Here is an 18809-nt window from a genome sequence, read left to right as displayed (position 1 = left end):
TATTTCAGAATTATTGGATGTGCTAAATATTCTAGCACTGTAATATATTTTCCTTGATGAAAAAATAGGAACTCTGAAAAAGATTTTATCTTGTTGAGCAAAAAAAAAAAGGTCTGGAAGTGACTTGTGCTGTATGAGTGTGACACTGGTCTTGCTTTTCCTCAGATCCACTGCTGGTGTTATCACTCACGAATTCCACCTTCCTGTGTGCAAATAAATCTCTTAAATAATAGGAGAAGGTGGGAGTGAGAAAGAGGAGACATTTGTTGGCATTATGAATTCAGAAATATGTTTTAAGATAATTATCAAACCAACCAAGACTGATTTTTTTTTTTTCCAGCCCTGGTAAGTTTTGGTGATTGAAAACCAGTATTTGTTTTTTAAAAATCAAATTTAAATTTGTAGATTATTCCAGTGAAGGGTATGGGATGATGTCACTTACCACGTTCTTCTGAAACCAGTTATCAGCCATGGCAGCTCTCTGTGGGGTTTGCCCTTAACCTTGCACCATGCACATCCTTCACTGTCCTTCTGTAGCTCCACAGAAAATCAGTGCACAGGAAGATTTTGTTTGTCTCACGCCTTTCATCATCAGCTGTCTAGTTCAAGAGTTAAATATTTTGGTAATAAAGTCATAGTTCAAATCCTGTCTGGTCTATTACCATTGGTTGTATTTCTGGAACTTTTCTTTTCTGTACTTTGGTATTCTCCAAGAACTTCTTTTCCCTTTCTAAGTTCTACTCTTTTATAGAAATGGACTCCTACATGAACACTGGAGTCTAAAAATGGCCTAATAAGCCTGCTATTTTTAGGGAAGGAGAAAGTTGCCTTTTGTTCTCTCTGTGCTTTTCACTTCCCACATGTTCTTTAGACATTTTTCCCCTCTGGTCTTGGTAGTGATAGCTTTTTAATTCCAGATGCCTTTTCCTTGGTCAATTTCTGGCTTGATTTGTCTCATACTCAACATTTTTAACGTCAGAATTGGACTGGGCTCTTCTGTTTTTATTACTTGTAGATATTTTGGATCACTTTCCTCTAATTTATTAAAATTATGAAATATTGTATGTAAAAGAGTAGAAACATTTTTACAGTCTAAGGAAGAGTTAAATGGGCAACCATATATACTCACCATGCAGGTTGAGAAACAGGACATTACCAATGTCTTAGGGGCCCCTTGTGTGCTTCTTCACAGACACATTTCTTCGATTCCCACCCTCCACCCAGGCAACCTCTCGTCCTAAAGCTTGTGTAAGAGATTTGGGAGTGGTTTTTTGTTTTTTGGTTTTGTGTTGTTTTTTTTTTTTATGAAAAACCAAAACCCAAACCAAACCCAGCAAAATAGTAAATAATAAGTAATAACAATAGAACTTTCAGAAGAAAATAAAGAAATAAAGAAAATGTGGATGCTTGTTTATTTCTTGCATTCCGTAAAAAAAGTTGTGTAGGATTGTAAGAAGGATTATTAATATTGGAAGGGTCCAGTAATTCATGCTGACTTACTGAAATTAGAATTAGAGTAAAATGAAGAGGTCAAACATATGCAATGAAATATTCAGTGGACTGACACCCAGCATACCTTTGTCAAATGTTATAAGGAGCAATTAGAAGTTTCCTGTATTGGTCTACCAGTTTGAGAGCATACAACTTCTTTTTACCTCATTGACTCCTGGTCTTTGGGGATACATATTAGCGCCATTTCCATGTCTTACAGTTTGTTTGTTATAGATAGCCTATTAAATTATGTGTGCATACACACACACAGATGCAAACACACACGTGCGCGTGCACACACACACACACACTCACATTCCTTTCATAAAGCTCCAGGCAGAGGTTGAAATAGTAAGAGACCTGCTCTCATCCTTTCTTCTTTCCACCATACATTCCCACTCTTCATGCACTTACTGCTTGGACTGGTTTTTGACTTTGTGGATACTTACCTAAAGATAGAGACAGAAAGTAACCCGAGTCTCAGTTTTCTTGCTGCCATGTGTTATCTCAGGCCTCACCTTCCTTACTTGGGGCTGAGCTCTGGTTGTAGGACCTTCAGGTTCCCATGGATTCTTCAGACTGGGGGGTGGTGTGCCATCTTGTCTTCTGTTTCTTGAGCTTCCTGGCTTGTGGACTCATTAGCAGCAGAACTTTATTAGGATACCTCCTCTGTGTAGGCGACAATAACAAGAACTGTGGATACAACATGGTACCTGTCATTTCTATGGGGTGGTAGTTTGGAGAGTCTCCTTTGCCTATCTGGTGTTCACATGCTGGTGATCTCAGCTCTGTGTGTTTCAACTCCTGAATATTCTCTTGGCCCAGAGTTTTGATTCTACCAGACTACTAGCTTCTGGATATTTCTCGGAATATAGTCCACTCCATTTTCTACTCTCATTGTGAGTTACCAAACTGGGATGTGAATCAGTTTACTTAGGATCTTTCTTCTTACTATCATCTCCAACTCATGATTCTGGAACTTACTGTTGATACTTAGTGAATTTACCACTATGGATCACATAGTTAATTGTTAGAATTTTCACCAGGGTTCTAAAAAATGTCTGGTTTTAAGATTAAACTAAAAATAGCATCTCTGAAAGGACCTAAATAGAATAGTTTCTCCTTTTTTCTGTGTCAGTCTCTCTGGGATTTGGCTGCTTCTAGAATCTTATGAAGGTTTTGCTTTTGATCCAAACATTGAGAGGCACTTTAATTGTGAATGTGGGTAAGATTGTCTACATGGACTTAAAATTTTAAGATTGGATTTAATGAAAGTTTTCTGGCTCAAGGAAAAGCCCATTTATAGAAATTGGCTTGAAACTCTGCTGTTTTAGATATCTGTTGTTCTGCTTTTTTTTTTTTTTTTTTTACCACCACTGATTTGATTTTAGCACCAGCACGCTATATACATTAAAATAGAAAGAATGTGTCTGCCTACAAATTATTTTAAATGACTTAAGACATATATTTAGAGAATCAAGTGCCAATAGTTAATGATTTGAGTAGCTTTTAAAAGATAAAAATTCAGTTTTAGCATTATGCAAAATGTCCAGACTGTATAATTAGACTGGTATAGATTAAAGGATTCACCTGTAGTCATGATTTTACATGTGTCTTTTAAAGTGACGTGAAATGCCATCAGATTTGCTTATCATTAACTCCCCAAGCAGGATAAATACTTATTTTTCCCTGTTATCTTTGATCTTCAGTATCGTCATGATAAAGCATGTTAGTACAACTTTAAGTCTTTGAGATATTTTTAGTTACAATCAAGTAATGGTTTTGTAATTCTTCTCTGATTTTTTAACACACTGCTTAAATAGGTTAGTATTAATACAGATATAGCTTCAGCAATTCTTAAATATTAGCTCTTAGAGTAGTTTTTATGGATAAGTTTTTCGTTCATTATTAATTCAATCTGCAGAGGTAGTTTATCACTTTACATCTTGGAAAGGGAGGTGTTTGTTCTTTTTTGGTTGAGGTACATGGAAATATGTAGAATAAGAAAAAAAACTATAAAGTGGCTTCTTGCAGTACATATGGAACATGGATGGAGCTTTTCTTTTAGCACCATTCTCCAACATGTTGGCCGAAGTCATTCCAGTATATTGATAGTTGATTATTTCACAAAGTGTGTACTGAATAGACGAGCTATGTGCGTTACCAGCCCCTAACTTCCAGCTTAGCACAGGTATATTTTTAGGGTAGGAGGTAATAGTAGTCATTCACTATTTTATTATTTATTTATTTATTTATTTATTTATTTATTTAGAGAGCATATGCAAGCAGGGGAGAGGGGCAGAAGGAGGGAGAGATAGAGATAGAGATAGAGATAGAGAGAGAGAGAGAGAGATAGAAGCCCAAGCAGGCTCCACACTCAGCACGGAGCCAGATACAGGGCTTGATCCCACAACCCTGGGATTACCACCTGAGCCTAAATCAAGAGTTGGATGCTCAACTTAGCCACCGAAGTGTCCTTAGAGATCCTATAACCCAGTGTTCTTGTTATTTGTAAGAAAACTTATACAGTATAGGTCTTCAGTATTATTGTTGCACAATATTAGGGACTTCTCCAAGGTCTCAGAGACAATCAGTGTCATATCCAGGCCAGGAACCGGACCTCTTGATTCCTGTTTACCTATTCCTTCTTTAATTGACATTAATTCATTCAACCAACAAATACATCTGGGTGCTCGTTTAGTTCAGGCATTCTTTCATAACTGGGGATACAATGGTAAGCAAAGTAAACAAGGCCAAGTTAGCTCTGTAATGACCTACACTGAATCTGAAAGTTCACACCATTTTAAAGCAATCCCTTTCCAAAGAAGCTACAACATGAATAGTTTTCCTGATAAATTCTGTACTTTTCAGAGGTCTGTATTTTGCAATTATGTTGAAATAGTACATAATTTGGAAGTATGAAAAATTCTCTGGCTAAAGAAATTAGCTGGGCTTCAGAAACTCATGATTTTTTTTTTTTTTAGCAATCAAAGGCCCAGTGGATCATTTTTTGATGCCATGAAATGTGGAATGAATTTGAAGATCATTTTTATAAGTGGTAATTTTAAAAATGGGTGCTATTTTGTATAATAGTAATTTTGTACTTGAAGAAACCCTTAAAAAGTTCTCCTCAAAGTCTCCTCTTCTTCCCTCTTTCTCTTCTTTTTGCTATTTTGTATTCTTATCTCGCCTATTGGTTTGATATTCCTGCAGAAGTATGTTTCTCATTGCTACATTGTGATAGTTTCTTAAACATATATAATATTTAGAAAGGACAGTGGTTGCCATTTCTAAACATCCCTGTGTTATATGTATGAAGTATCCCCTGATTTCATAGAATCCTGTTTTCTGCTTAGGACAGAAAAATCAGGGATGACTATTTTGAATGCCTTTTCCTTTACTGGGTTGTGCAGCCATGTCGTCTGTCAGTCTGGGGCCTTAGGTCTCGGTTTAGCCAGCAGACGCTCTCCAGGCTCTGGTTGGGGCAGTACTGGTGAGAAAAAGGATTAGACTTCTCCCACATAGGGGAAGAAGAGAAGAGGAAAGCACACAAAAGATCCTTCTGGCTATTCTACAAAAATCTTACTCTTCTTTAACTATTAAAAGAATAGGGGCGCCTGGGTGGCTCAGTTGGTTAAGCGTCCAACTTCAGCTCAGGTCATAATCTCACGGTTCGGGAGTTCAAGCCCTGCATCACGCTCTGTGCTGACAGCTCAGAGCCTGGAGCTTGCTTGGGATTCTGTGTCTCCTTCTCTCTCTGCCACTCCCCTGCTCGCACTCTGTCTTTCTCTCTCTCAAAAATAAATAAAAACAATAAAAATAAATAAATAAAAAGAACATAAAATTGCAGAGTTCACACTAGCATTTGCATAGTAGATTTTAGGACAAAAATCTATAATTTACAGTGAAAATGTTTAAAGAAATGGAAACACTTAAGTAAATATTAAGTAGCCTTTGTTGATCTTTTGTTTGACCCTTCTCTGTTTTGTTTCTCACTCGGTCTTGAGCCACTAATTGAATGAGTGAAGGAAAGTTAAAGCTACAGGTTTTCATATGTGGAAGGCCTTTTCTTAGTGTTTCTGCCGGTCTCTTGCTGTTCTCTCCTGCTGCTAACATTAATTACTTTGCAGATGGCTCTAATTGACCCAGTAAAAGAAACTTATCGGTGTTCAGCCCTTCTCAGGCCCGAAAGTCTTTACAGCTTCTGAGGACACAGAGCATTCTGCACGTTTTCAGGTCTGACAGAAAGCAGAGCGTGGTCGTCCAAGTTCCGAGTTCCTGATGCTAGAGTGTCTTTCTTTTTCCAGGTTACAGCTCCTTGCTTAAACCGGTGTATTGCCTGAGCCCAAATCTGCCTTTTTAACACCACTGCCACTATGACTGATGCCCTGGCCCAACTGGGCTTTTAGCTGCTTCCTGAATATGCCTCCCTGTCTGCACACCCTGGTCCCTTTGTCTATCTGACCTGCTCTTTCCTGCCTATATTTCCCTGAGCGTATTTTGTCATGAACCTGCCCTGGCCTTTCTTTCTTACAGAAAAGTTCCCGATCATCTTAGTTGAAATGCATTTCCTCTCTGAGGGCAGCTTGATGCTTTGTTATTAATACTGGGGTACCTGCAACCTTGTCTTACTTAGGTAGGAGATTATAAACACCTCGAGGAAAGGGACTGTGTTGGTTTCTCTTTCTGTCCTCACCCACTCCCTGTAGCATGGACAACCTCCAGGTGTTAAGGGAATGTCAGGAACATTGAGTTGAGGGGGACAGAGGCAGACAACCTGGCCCCTGCTCCCTCAGTGATAGAACAGGCTGTTGGTCGCATCGCTCGTGTCTGTGATTCTTTTCCTTTCCTGGGCCTAAAATTAGCCATTAATTAATTTCTTCCTAAAGGAGCTATGTTTTTCTTCTTTTAATTTTTTAAAAATGTTTATTTATTTTTGAGAGACAGAGATAGCACAAGCAGGGGAGGGGCAGAGAGAGAAGGAGACATAGAATCTGAAGCAGGCTCCAGGCTCAGAGCTGTCAGCACAGAGCCCGATGCAGGGCTCAAACTCACGATCCGTGAGATCATGACCTGAACCCAAGTTGGATGCTTAACTGACTGAGCCACCAGGTGCCCCATGTTTCTCTTCTTTTAAAAAATATAGCTTGTATTGTGGTTTCTTATTTTAAAAGGTGAAATATATTCATTGTAAAGCTTTAGGAATTAATGGGTAAGCAAAAGAAAATAAAAACTATTCAAAGTTCTACAGAAAACAATAGCTCACTGTTACATTTGTGTGTGTGTATATGTTGCAGATTTTTTTCTTTATGTAAGGTAAACATAACTTTAAAAAAGTTACCAAATGTAATATTCTTTCATTTGCTTTTTTCACTGAACAATGTTGTAAACATCTTTCCAATTGTCTGTAAAAGCGCATGTAAACCGACTCATACCTACAGCATCATCAGAGAATCATCATATGTATGTTAGTGTTTTTGTGTGTGTGTGTGTGTGTGTGTATGTGTATGTGTGTTTGCTCTTATCAGTTATTTCCTCAGGAAACCTTTAAAAAATTTGACCTGAGCCAAAGTGCGATGCTCAACTGACTGAGCCACCCAGGTACTCCTGAGTTTTTACACTTTTAAATAGTTGAAAAAATATAAAGAAGAATATTTCATGACATGTGAAAAGAATATGAAATTGGGGCACCTGAGTGCCTCAGTCAGTTAGGCGACTGGCTTCGGCTCAGGTCATGATCTCACGGGTTGTGAGTTCGAGCCCCGCGTTGGGCTCTGGGCTGACAGCTCAGAGCCTGGAGCCTGCTTCAGATTCTGCGTCTCCCTCTCTCTCTGCCCCTCCCCTGCTCACGTTCTGCCTCTCTCTCTTTCAATAACAAATACATGTTTAAAAAAATTAAAAAAAAAAAAAAGAAAAGAAAATGAAATTCAAAATTCAGTGTCCAGAAAATACAAATCAAAACCACACTGAGATATCACCTCATGCGGGTCAGAGTGGCCAAAATGAACAAATCAGGAGACTATAGATGCTGGCGAGGATGTGGAGAAATGGGAACCCTCTTGCACTGTTGGTGGGAATGCAAACTGGTGCAGCCGCTCTGGAAAACAGTGTGGAGGTTCCTGGAAAAATTAAAAATAGATCTACCCTATGACCCAGCAATAGCACTGCTAGGAATTGACCCAAGGGATACAGGAGTACTGATACATAGGGGCACTTGTACCCCAATGTTTATAGCAGCACTCTCAACAATAGCCAAATTATGGAAAGAGCCTAAATTGTCCATCAACTGATGAATGGATAAAGAAATTGTGGTTTATATACACAGTGGAACACTACGTGGCAGTGAGAAAGAATGAAATATGGCCTTTTGTAGCAACGTGGATGGAACTGGAGAGTGTGATGCTAAGTGAAATAAGTCATACAGAGAAGGACAGATTCCATATGTCTTTACTCCTATGTGGATCCTGAGAAACTTGACAGAAGACCATGGAGGAGGGGAAGGAAAAAAAAAGTTAGAGAGGGAGGGAGCCAAACCATAAGAGACTCTTAAAAACTGAGAATAAACTGAGGGTTGATGGGGGGTGGGAGGGAGGGGAGGGTGGTTGATGGACATTGAGGAGGGCACCTGTTGGGATGAGCACTGGGTGTTGTATGGAAACTAACTTGACAATAAATTTCATATTAAAATTTTTTTAATGTTTATTTTATTACTTTTGAGAAAGAGGAAGAGACAGAGACAGAGTGTGAGTGGGGGAAGCACAGAGAGAGGGAGACAGAATCCAAAACAGGCTCCAGGATCCCAGCTGTCAGCACAGAGCTGGCTGGACGCGCGGCTCGAACCCAGGAACTGTGAGATCATGACCTGAGCTGAAGTCAGACGCCCAACCGACTGAGCCACCCAGGCTCCCTTCCTCAGGAAACCTTTATAAGTAGCACTTAATGAGATTATAAAAAGTTATGGATTTAAAAGAATATGTTTTTTGGACTTTGATAACTGTTGCCAAATTGTCCCAGGAAGGCATACTAATCCAGGTTCCCAACAGTAATGCGTGGAGGGCTCCTCTACACTCTTGCCAGCTCTGGCTGCTACTATTCATTTCTACTTTGTAAACCGAAGGGAAAAATTGGTCTCTTACGGTTATTTTAATTTACAGGTCTTTTATGACTAGTGCAGTTGTGCATTTGTGTATAATTGAGGGTCATTAGTATTTCTCATTTTCTTTTTCTCGTGAATTGCATTTTGCACATTTTATTTTGTGAATCGCCTGCCTACATCCTTTGCCCATTTTCTATTGAATTGTTTTTCTGTTTTTATTGGTTTTCATTTTGGCTTCTTGTGTTAAGTATGGCAATCCTTTGTTTTTCATATATTTTGGGAATGTTTTTTCTTAGTTTTCCTTGAAATTTTGTTCATGGATTTTTTTTAACTCATATAAGTTAAAAAGTTTTTTGTAGTCATATCTATTGTTCTTTATAATTCTGTGTTTAATATAATGCTTCAAAAGGTCTCTCTTCCTAACATTCAGCTGTATTTTTATATCAAATTTATGGCTTTATTTTAAAACATATATATCTTTAATGCATATATTTTTAGTTTGGTGTAAGATATGATTAGGGATCTGACTTTTCCCAAAGTGTTAAATCACTTGTCTCATATTTATTTATTCTTTATTCTCTCTTGTACCAATTTAAAATGCCATTATTTTAATACATAAGGTTTTTGGTATGAACTTGAATTTCTTTCTGAACTTTCTTTCCCGCCCTTTGGGCCATCTGTCTTACCAGGTAAGTGCTCTGTATGTTGCTTATTACAATATTAATGTAAGTAATATAATAGTAATATCCTATTATAACTCTGCTTTTAAGGAAAATGATTGGGTGGTCATAAACATTTGTGTTTTGAGATGAACTTGGGAATAATTTTGTCAAGTTATAAAAACTTATCGAATTTTGTTTAGAATTAACATTAAAGTTATAGGGTATATGTACATCTATACATGTGTACATTTATGTTTATGTATCTACATATATAACACATCTATGAGATTTGTTTCTGTTTTTGTCATTGTTGGTAGAAACTTTCTCGCTAGACTACTTCTAGGTGGTTTTTGCTGGTGCACATAAAACTGTATTTTATTTTTGCATATTTATCATGTAAGCACCTACCTTATTTAACTCTTACTATTTCTGATAGATTTTCCATTGGTTTCTTTTTTTATTCTTTTTACCATTTCATGTATACTTGGAAAGAATGGAACACTATGTACACAAATGTGCAGTTTTCCTGATAAAATGAAAAATAGAAGTAGGGAATTCCTGTCTCAGGGCGTGGCAAGAATTAGACTTGGCGGAGAGCTCTCTGTCCTGGACAAGGTTATGGGAGGTCAAGGGGTGGGTGACAGGTCGATATCCATTCTCTATGATGTGTGTTGTGCCAAACTTAATGGCTGTAAAAAGAAATGTTGGGCATATCAGAAGAGCACCCACATTAGCAATATTCAACACACGACAATATTCACTGTTAGCTTTAAATTTGTGCATCAGAGCATTTCAGTTATGTGTAATTGTGTTCAAAAGGTATGACAGTTTTATTTGGATTCAGTTTTCCCTGTGTTTAAAAATCTTTTTTGTTTCATGATATGTGGGGGTCAAATCACATAGATGAGAAATACCCAGGGTCCTGCTACGGAGGAATCTCCGAATTACTGGTGTGCACTTGCAGAGGTATTGGCAGCCACAGCTAGGAATGTGTCAGCCACTTCATATGGTCTGACTTCAAAGCCGAGGAAGAAAAATTAAACATCTTTCATTTTTACTTAATTAAAGATGTCTGTTGATGCCACCTTTTCAGAAGGGAACTCTTAAGTGGCTACTCTCCTTGGCTGATCAAGCCAGCTTGGGCGGTGGTCACCAGCTTTCACATCCCCTCGAGTTCGTTCCTCCTGTTTCCCCTAGCTCCTCCTTTGTCTACTTCCCTGTCTATTAACTTGCAGCGCTGCTTGTGTCTCCTGTTATGTTAGACTAGGGTGTTCTGATCTGTATTATGGTGCATGGGGCCGTCACCTATGAGTTGCAAGAGTGCCTCCACATTGAAATTTCAGCTGCAACCTCTCATGTTACTTAGTAACTCATTAAATTCCTGTTGTGACCCTCAAAGAGGTTTACACTCCCTCCATCCTGCTCCCTCCATCCTGCTTATGCTGAGTTTTCTCCACCTGCAGCTCTGTTCCTATGAAATATGCCCACGTTCCCAGCCCTCGCCTAGCAGGCCGTCTTTGTTTGACTTAACACAAAGCTTCTATTCAATCTGTAATTACTTTTCCCCACTTAACATAGCATTTCTACACTCTTAAATTCCAACCTCTTCATGCCTCCAATCCTTCAGCACAGCTTCAAAGTCTTATTGTATTGTTTACACTCAAGGGATTGTATATTTTCTAGCTGAAACACTTTTGGTATAAAAATTATTGTAGGTGGGATGAGTAACTTTTTCCTAAAACCTGAGAAAAGTGGTGACTGAAAGATCATTTGACTTTTAAGCCTATTATTTTCCAAAAAGGAAAGCGATAGAAGGACAGAAAGATAATTATAAGGTCATAGGCTTATGCCTGTATGAATGTACTGAGGTTAAATTTTATGTCTCTCTTCATCACAAGTTATAGTACCTTATACAAGGTACAGATTACTATACAAATAGTAATTATTTGACGAATTAAAAATATGTACGTGTATAAAAGGAAAAAAGAGAAGCTTCTAGTGTACACAGGGGACAGGCATGGTGCTTCATTGTACATTGCTGTTATATGCTTGAAGCCCCATGAGGTTGCGAATCTCCATAGTGACCAGCGTTTGTTATTGAATGAATGAATGTGGGGCCTGGTGGAGAGGGTGGCAGGAGACTTTGCCAGTGACTCTGTCAAGGGCCATTTGAGATGATCAGGGCTTCCAGTATTGAGAAGCTAAGCACTGTCAAACAGAAGGTCATCAGGCGAGTGAATTTACATTATGAAACTGGACATTAGTGGCAGTCTTTTTTCCTAGACACAATTTAATTTTTTATTCTTTTGCTCACATAAACGTTGACTTCTGTTCCAGTCCCAGTTTTGAATCCCTATGCAAGTAACTTATGAGTTTCACCACTAAGAACTAAATTAAAATATTTACGCTACCGTTCACTTAAGAACAAAGACATCGTGTGACAAGGAGCATGGCTAGTCAAGGCCTGACGTGTCTGGTCTACTGCAGTGAATCTGGATTCATTGCTCTCTGGCTTCTGCATCTTGGACTGCTGACTCCTCTCCAAGTACCTACCTCCTGATGTTATACACTCAGAGAGAGAGCCTGAGGGGACTGCCCAAGGTTGTCCTCAAACAGTGGCCATATGAAACATAGTCACAGAGGTCAAAAGCAACTGGGAAAGAGACATACTCACAGACTTCTTGCTTAAATAGCATCTCAGCTTTAAGGTATTTTTCATCTCCTAGACTAGCCTGACCTTCCAAGATGGCCTGTTTTGGATGATAAATTATATGACCATCCAGTTGTTAAGCTTTGGTGCTTGCTCTTTTCTTCCTGACTTTTCCCTAGCTCTGATGGTGAAGGAATGCCCTATTGGCCTCTAGGTCCCTTCAGAAGAATGTATTCTGCTCCTAGAAACCCACACAACATTTTAATCAGAGGTATACACTCTGAGGGCTCAACACAGTAATTTCAGTGAATGTAGACTTCAGAACTGGGCTTCTAGAGACCGATAGTTTGACTTTTTTTTTAATAAGGAAGTAAATTATTCTTATTCATGTTGACCAGATGGTTTCCTTGTGGTCCAGTGTTTGTCTTTCCTGGCATTTTTCCTTATAGCCCAAGGCACTGACCTTTACATTGTCTCATTCTGAACAATGTAATTTGCTTGATTAGCCTGCTTAGCCTTTCCTGACAGAGTCACCCAAAAGAAAGCATAGGATTCTTTCTTTAAAGTAAGGGATTCAAGTTATTTTCCAAAAACAACCTAGGAGTTATCTACCAGTCTTGGTTAGTAAGATTTTTAGGCTCTAGGGATTCCTGGTAGCTAACTTTTCCAGTTACTGGATCCTTGGCTTCTCCATAATGAGCCTCCCTGTACTGGAAGATATAAACCTTCGGGAGTTTTGATCACTTGATTATTCGTGTGCCTACTTTCATTAGACATGTAAATCTCAAACCTGAGGACTCTCCCCAAGGCATATTTCTCTCTTTGTTTGAATTTCCAATGCTTAGATCTTACAGAAGCTTTCTATGTCCATTTGCTGATGATTCTGAAATTCTTTAAACGTTAAATTTCTAAATATTTCTTTGTGATAAATTTTGGAATTAGGATAGTTGAGGCCATGTTTCTGTAATAAAGATGAAATCTGGGATTTAACACTATAAAATTTTGTCTCTTACCTACACATTATGGTCTAATACAAGTTGAGTGGCTTTCCTAGGAAGCGTTTCTCCAGGTCAGGATGTAGGAACCTAGGCTGCACCCATCTTACAGCTATGCCATCTGGGGCATGTGGCTTCCAGAGCCGCCATGGAAGAGAGACTTTGGATAATCCTGCATGGAATATAATGGCCACACCGGAGGCATAGACTTCACTTCCTGTTCTCTCTTATGAGCCATAATTCAGTCTCTTGGCCTCAGCCTCACTGCTGGAGAAACTTTGAAATATAGTCTTACTGTGCCAGGAAGGGGAAAATGAAATGGGATATGGTGGCTACATGGCATTATTTCTACCACAGCTCCCTTCACCAGTCTGATTCTTAGCTCACGTGCCCTGTTTTAATAGTCTTACCATTCTCCTGCTCTTAGAGTTCAGGATCTTCAAGGTGCTCACCCTTGTCCTTCATATTTGAGTAAAATCACATTCTGTCTGTCTCTAGAGTTCATGTTGTTTTTGCTACCTCTGTCATACAGATTGACCACAAAGGTGCAGAGTGAGGGGGTTAAAGAGAATTTCCGTATTCCAGTTCTGCTCTTTTCCAGTTCAGCAAAGATGTTTGCTTTGAACTTCGTCCTGTATTTATCCCTTTACTTCCAAGGATCATCCATCTTTCACCAGATAACTGTCATGAAAAGCATTGTAGTAGCCATCGTATATAGTTTTTCTGTAACTTAAATGATTAGAAAAGGATGTTTATTTCAGAATTTAGGGTGTTCCAAAACTCCCTTTTATCGGTTTCTGCAAGTAATTAAGCACCCCATTGGCTGACTGACAAAGCAAAATGACCATTTATGCTTGGGACCACAATTGCCATGTAGTTTCGCATTAGCAGGTGAGAACATTCTGATTCCACAGGACATTCTACTGGGGCAACCAGGAGAAGCAGAGGTGGGGGAAATGCCTTGAAAGGCATCTGCAAGCAGGGACTGCAGGACAATTCATCCTTAGGAGTCCAGAGCTTGAGATTACCTGCTCTTTCTCTGCTGGGTGGGGCTGGCGACACACTGCTGCATGCTTAATTATTCATTTCTTCTTTCCAGTGTTACTTGTCCAGCTGAAAGATCTTACTTCAAAATTACTTTAAAACTGTTACAATCAGGGACGTGTGGGTGGCTCATTTGGTTAAGCGTCCAGCTCTTGGTGTCGGCTCAGCTCACGATCTTGTGATTCGTAGGTTCGAGCCCCACATCAGGCTCTGTGCTGATAGCATGGACCCTGCTTGGGATTCTGTCTCCCTCTCTCTCTACCCCTCCCCTGCTTGCTCTCTCTCTCTCTCTCTCTCTCTCTCTCTCAAATAAATAAATAAACATTAAAAATAATTTTTAAAAAGGCTTATAATCAGATTACATTTGGTTGTTAATTCACTTTTAGGGAGATTACAGATAATATTTAGGGTGAGATGACTAATCTCATACATTTGTGCTGATTTTGTTTAGTGTCAATTTCAGAGAGTTGCATTCTTCATCTCAGCCTCCCAGCCCGTAGTGTGGGCCTGGCACGTAGTAGACGTTGGCAGATGTTTGATTACTCAGCAGGTGTCAGTTAAGGGCCTACCATGTACTAGGGATTATGCCACGTGCTAGAGATGACGTGTTGAGTGACAGAAACAGTGTTAAGGGAGAGTGCCGTGATCAGCCAGGAAGAAAGGATGGAGCAAATGGGAAGGTGGTGCTTTTTATAGGAGGTGGAGAGTAAAATGGTGCGGTGACAGGAGCGTATGGTGTTACGTTCAGCTCAGTGTCTGTCACAGGCCCTTCTAGAAGTCTCTTTTTTTCTTTTTTGAGACTGTCAAATGCAGGAGATGTTAGATGTCCACAGTGAGGGAAAAGCCCTTTAAAAGGGGTAAGTAGGATAATTAAAGTGACCTTTATCAGGGGCACCTGAGAGGCTAAGTCGGTTAAGCAACTGACTTCGGCTCAGGTCATGATCTCATGGTTCGTGAGTTTGAACCCCATGTCGGGCTCTGTGCTGACAGCTCAGAGCCTGGCACCTGCTTCGGATTCTGTGTCTCCCTCTCTCTCTACCCCTCCCCTGCTCATGCTTTGTCTGTCTCTTTCAAAAGTAAGCATTAAAAAAAAAGTGACCTTTATCAGATTTGGCAGTCAATGGTTAGAATACCTTTGTCATCACAAGCAAATAACTTTGTTTTCAACTCTTAGACATGCTTCAGTGATTGTGTGGTTGAGAATCTTGAAAATAATGCAGAGAGAGATAATTAGAGGGTAGTTAGTGAAGCCCCTCTGCCTCCTCAGAGAAATGTTACCATCAATAGCCTTGTTTATGTATATTCATAGTGCTGGTAGCTGACTTAATTAACTAGATATGAAACAAGTTTCTACACCCTGTCAGGTATTTTTAAGTACATAGAATTAAGATGTCCTTACATTGACTCTTACTTAGATTTAATAAAAAGAAAGTTTATTTTTGAGAGAGAGAATGAGCTCGAGTGGGAGGGGGAGAGAGAGGGAGGCAGAGGCTCCAAAGACGGCTCTGCACTGACAGCAGAGAGCCCGACGTGGGGCTTGAACTCACGAACTGTGAGATCGTGACCTGAGCCAAAGTCAGATGCTCAACCAACTGAATCACCCAGGTGCCCCAAGATTTTTAAAAGGGAATGAGTAGATGTACCCATAATTTAGTTTCAAATGTAGAAACATCAGTAGATATACATTTGATTAGTAATTTCAGTAGAAAAGCGTACCAGCATCTGCCTTATTTCTGTGTTGTAAAGGTTGGCCTTCGGCTTACGTGGGGACTATCCTGAATGCACATGTGGGCCTCCCCCTCTGTTGACTGGCTCCAGGCTGCCTCCAGCCTTCCTCACTGGGGCATGTTAGAACTGCATCAGGTGCAGTTCTCAAAATGATGCAAAACCACTGAGTTCTTCCATACTTCTGTTAAAGAAGTAGTGTCAAGACTTCCTACCAAGAAAACCTACACGTAGGCAGAACCATACAAAATAGAATGTCAGCGTAGGAAGGGACCTGAGGAATCATCTACTCCAGCCCATCCTTTTGCAGAAAGGCAAGTGGAGGCCTCAAATTAGGGCACACATCTGGCTCATACATGGTAGAGCCTACTTTTGTCCTCCACTTACCATTCGGATGAAATGAATTGAACTCTTTATAGCCCTTGTGCAGTGCCCGAACATAGTGAGTGGTCAGCACATGTGAGTCATCATTTGTCATCAGCATTTGTAGTCGCAGAGCCCAGAGAGGAACCCGGATGCCCTAATAGTGCCATGCTCTTTGCGTGGCTCGTATTTTGCATTCCCCACATGTGTAGGGAGAAATGTGTTTGAAGAAGCTGAATTGAAATAAAAGCAGTGATGGCCTCAGAGCGCTCATTGCTGAGCACGTACTTGGTGCTGAGCTCTGGGCTAAGCCATGCATGTGCTTTCATTAACTCTCCAACATCCCATGAGATTCGTACTCTCTGTCGCCTCCATTTGACTCATGGAAAGGCTGAGGTGGGTAACTTGCCCGTGGTCACACCACCAATATGGGGCCGAGCTAGGCTTTAAATTCTGCTTTGCCCGATTCAAAGTCTATGTTGTTAACTGTCATTTTATTCTAGGGGTTGGCAAACTATGGCCCGTAGGCCACATCTAGCATACCTGTTTTTGTACAGTCCTCAAGCTAAGAATGTTTTTTTTTTTGCATTTTTAAATGGTTGAAAAAATTAAAGAAGAAACAATTTCATGACACATGAAAATTGTGTGAAATTCGTATTTCAGTGTGCATAAATGAAGTCTTGTTGGAATATAGCTATGCTCATTTGTTTACATTGCCTGTGTCTGGTTTTGTGCTAACTCAGAGGAGTTGAGTAGTTGTGACGGAGACTATGTGGCCTGAAAAGCCTAAAATATTTTTACTCTATACTTTTCCTCAGTGATTATGTTTTGAGATTCCAGTTATTTAGAGCATAATTGTGGGATTTTTATAGGGTCTGTCTCCTCCTGTTACTGGCTTTTTCTGTTTGTTCCATATCAGTGAACCTATCAGTCAAATGATGCATCATGTGAATAAAAAGAATTCATTCTTATGTTATCTATATTTTGTCTTTGTAAACAGAGTGAGGAATGATTTGTTCCTGGATAACAGTCGAGGCTTTTGATGAGAACCTGTTCTTATTGTGGACTGCAGCTCTTTGTGGTTTATAGGCTCCTTGCAGACGTCTATTGAGCTGATTATTTTTAAACCTCCAAGTGTCTTAGATGCAGAAATCACTCTATTTTCTTTCCTTTGTAGTGGTTTGCTGTCTTCTGATTATGTGGAGATCCACTATGAAAATGGGAAACCACAGTACTCTAAGGTATGGTTAATAACACGGGAATCCTGTAGCATAAATATACTCAATCATAGGATTGTTCATTGCACACTGCATCGTTTTGATGTCTATCTCAATAAAATTATCTGTTCTCTTGTACAAGGGTACTATTTTTAAATTTCAAATAAGTTTAGGATAAATTTGTTAAGACTTACAAATGTTTGAGATAACATTGGAGATTCTGCGGATTCAGGCCCATAAAGATATAATTATTGTTTTGGTTATACATACTGTTATCTTCTGTCAGTGGATGGTATGGAGAGCTATACAGTTCCATATCAATACCTTCAAGGAGTAGACAACCAACTCATGGTCATAGAATCTGAACCATAAGACTGGATGGACTACTAGAATGGCTCTTCAGTCCAAGTGACTTTGGTGCCCAAGAAGGGCAGAGGTCAGGTTGGGGAAGGGAGATTCAGGGAACACTCTCCCTCTTAACCTTCACAACAGTTTTGGGAGATGGATATTATTGTTTCTGTTGTGCAAAGCAAGAAATTGAGGCCGAAAGAAGACAAATCAACCTACTCAAGGCCCCCATGCATTGTAATACAAGGGTAATTGGGTACTTGATTTCCTTAGTTGGAGTTTAGCTGTTCTCTTAACAGAATGTCAATAAGGAGCAAGCAGGTTTAGATTAAAATGAGGTTGTTTGTATGTAAGGAAGACAGTCATCTCCACCAGTCAGGATGAAAATCCCTGGAATGGCTACATTCAGAGACTCTGATTTGTAGGAAGTCTACGGAGTGCCACTGAGCCTAAGCAGTGTCTGCAGGGTGGATACCACAGGTACAGGAGAGGAAATAGGGAAAGAAAATATAGTGGGAAACACTGGATTCCTTCCCCCTGCCCCATATTGCTAATGAGTATTGGCGCAGAAGTGGGCCTTTTATGTGTGGGCTTGCTGGGTTGTACAGCAAGAACTGGGTTTTTCCAGTGTGACAGCCTCTCAGCAAATATTTGTGGGTGACCTTAATTGTAAACACTGCCCAGGGGGTTATGGAATTTCTCAGGATTTACAACTGTGCAATTAAGTGGGCACATTTGTAATTTGATGTGTGTTTTAAACCTCTGAATTTTATGTCACAGATTAAGGACTTCAGTTATTATTCTTACTATTCTGTCAGTTCTTGCCTGAGGCTTCATCTTGGGGGTTGTTGAATCTCCCTAAAAGTTAATGCTGTGGAAAGCAAGCAGAAATGCTAAATCAAGCACGGGAACGGTGCTTTCCGGCATTTGTACAAACCGAAGCTTCCGTCAGCTGTGCCAGGGCCCCGAGCACTGCGGATGCTGAATCATGAGTCTGGAGTAGAGAAGATTGCATGAGAACTTTATGAACTCAGCAAAGGAGCCACCTTTGCAGGCCACAGTAACCTGAGTCAAACTTCTCACTAACAAGTTCAGTCAGTTTTTTTTTAGAAGCGGAGTAGCTAATTGGCCTCCAGAGGTTATTAGAGGTCCCAGAAGGAAGCCTTGTCATCAACAAGACACATCGAATCTCATATCAGTTATAACTAGAATTTAAAA

General features: G+C 39.7%; 1 protein-coding gene across 5 annotated transcripts in view; it reads left to right on the top strand.

The window, feature by feature from the left end:
- ADAM23 (ADAM metallopeptidase domain 23) overlaps window positions 1-18809 on the top strand; it is a 186007-nt gene that overhangs the window by 76102 nt on the left and 91096 nt on the right. For all 5 annotated transcript variants that reach the window (XM_078450954.1, XM_081796351.1, XM_060623189.3 and 2 more), the window contains exon 4: window positions 17204-17267. In XM_078450954.1, the coding sequence (XP_078307080.1) occupies window positions 17204-17267 (64 nt within the window). The remainder of the gene's footprint in view (window positions 1-17203; window positions 17268-18809) is intronic.

The sequence above is a fragment of the Panthera onca genome, chromosome C1, assembly GCF_046562875.1.
Source record: "Panthera onca isolate mPanOnc1 chromosome C1, mPanOnc1 haplotype 2, whole genome shotgun sequence".
Lineage (NCBI taxonomy): Eukaryota > Metazoa > Chordata > Mammalia > Carnivora > Felidae > Panthera > Panthera onca.
The sequence above is the reverse complement of the archived record's forward strand: the minus strand, read 5'-3'. Positions and strand labels throughout refer to the sequence as shown.